Genomic DNA, 2,096 nt, shown 5'->3' on the forward strand with positions numbered 1-2,096 from the left:
TTTTTTTTTATGAGCTCTCATGCAAACAAGTTAAAAAAAATGAGTTTTTTTTTTTTTTTTTTTTTTTTTTTTTTGTGATAATCCCTATTAAATATATAAAGAACCATTTTACTGGCTTGTAATTTGATTATGTTATAGATATAGATAGATAGATAGATTAGTCTATCATGAAAAGCATGGGGCATGTGTTGTCTTGAAAGCATGGGAATAAAATTGATTTGTCGAAATTAATGCTTTTTTATGGAACTTTATCGAAGAAAAAACTACTTTTTAGACTAAATTGTGTGGCTTATTTTACTTTCTTGGTGAATCCTCATCGTCATTATCATTATATATTTATATAATGTAGAACAAATTACGTTTTTGTACTTTGTAGTTCACTGAGATTATGCGGGTGATCCCTGTACTTTTTTGACGTGGTTGGTAATTCTGGTTAGCAACAATCAATTTTATTTTCGAGACAACTACTTAAGAACAAATTAAGAGAATAAGTAGTATATTCAGTTTATGATAAAAGTTTAAATGGTATTTGGATCGAATCAATAATATTACAAGTTTACAACAAAGAATCTATGGATACAATGCACTAAACGTAGTACAAAAACAAGCAACTAAATACGACTCAGTATATATATATATATATATATATATATATATATATATATATATATATATATATATATATATATATATATATATATATATATGATGCAAATTAAAGACTTTAGAAAAGAATATTAAAATGAGTAATATATAGTAGTATATTCAGTTTATGATAAAAGTTTAAATGGTATTTGGATCGAATCAATAATATTACAAGTTTACAACAAAGAATCTATGGATACAATGCACTAAACGTAGTACAAAAACAAGCAACTAAATACGACTCACCGATGATAATGATCATGAGGATGAACATTATTATGAGCTCGAACAACATGTCCAGCCATGGAAACTTGAAGTGCTTCCTCTTCATAAGCTCTTCTTTCCATTTCTTCTTCCATTCTTGCTTTTTTCTTCACATTCACAAACATGGCAATCAAAAGTAATCCCAAAAGAAACGCCCCAATTGCGGCCCCAGACGTGCTTCCAAACACCACTTTCCACTTCTTTATCTTCTTCTTCTCCGGCAACAATGGTGATTGAACCACCAATCCAAAATGACCGTGATTCGTGGTTGCACAAATGTTCGGTGCAACCTGCTTTTCAAGTGTCACTTTACCATCATCTCCAAATGTTGCACACATTTGTATCTTACCATGTAAAGTACTATTCTTTTGCATGGTGTAGTTACTAAAATCTATCTTTATTCCATTTACTTTAGGAGACTGAATTTTAACCTCAAATTGAACGTTAAATCGTGTATCGTCACCAGCGTTGTATGCTAGTAACCCTAATACAGGGGACACGAGTTGATAACCTAGTAACTGGTTGTAATTATCGTAGTAAATATTCGACCAGTTGTTTCCTAAGTTCTGTTTTACAATTAGTACTCTTTCTACATATGGATGTACATCCACACCAACTCCTAGATGAAATTCTTGAATATTAGCACCATATCTCTTTAAGCTTCCACAACGATACTTAACGGTGCTAACGTTGATTCCTGTAAGATTTGATGGTAAATGAACGTTATATGATGTGCCGGTTTTGAAGTTCTTGTAAGACTTGAATGTGTAGTATCGAATTGCGAGGTCTAGGAGTCGCGCGGACTTGATTCCATGAGCTAAGATGATGAACTTTGTTGGTAGTGTTAAGAAAACTAGAAGAACCCAAGTGGGAGAAATATGATTAGAGCCCATTAAGTTGAGGACTTAAATGTGTTTGTTTTAAAATGTGCATATCCTGACAAGATTTTGCTCTTGGTTGAAACAAGGAAAGTAGAGGTTTGTTTAAGGAGGTTTTATAATGTCAAAAAGATGTAAAGGAAGTTTGACAATGATAACGATGATAGGAGTGTTGTGGGGTTGTAATATATCGAGTATTGTTTTGTAAAAAGGTTGGCTTTGCTTTTGAAGGGAGGTGGTGGTGCTGGTGAGTAAAAGACTTCTTTTGCATGGAGTGACAGTTGTATATGTAGTGATTTATGGTAATTA

The 2,096-nt window shown here is 32.1% G+C and overlaps 1 protein-coding gene across 1 annotated transcript; it reads right to left on the reverse strand.

The window, feature by feature from the left end:
- Positions 1–804: 804 nt before the first annotated feature.
- On the reverse strand, positions 805–1,851 carry LOC139891516 (uncharacterized). The gene has a single exon (XM_071874486.1). It carries the CDS (start codon positions 1,800–1,802, stop codon positions 888–890), a length of 915 nt encoding a protein of 304 aa, XP_071730587.1. The 5' UTR covers positions 1,803–1,851; the 3' UTR covers positions 805–887.
- Between the last annotated feature and the right edge of the window lie 245 nt (positions 1,852–2,096).

This window comes from Rutidosis leptorrhynchoides, chromosome 2 (genome assembly GCF_046630445.1).
Source record: "Rutidosis leptorrhynchoides isolate AG116_Rl617_1_P2 chromosome 2, CSIRO_AGI_Rlap_v1, whole genome shotgun sequence".
Taxonomy (NCBI): domain Eukaryota; kingdom Viridiplantae; phylum Streptophyta; class Magnoliopsida; order Asterales; family Asteraceae; genus Rutidosis; species Rutidosis leptorrhynchoides.

Excerpts from the sequence above, each read along its gene's own strand:
- LOC139891516 (XM_071874486.1), bottom strand. The coding sequence starts at position 1,802 with ATGGGCTCTAATCATATTTCTCCCACTTGGGTTCTTCTAGTTTTCTTA.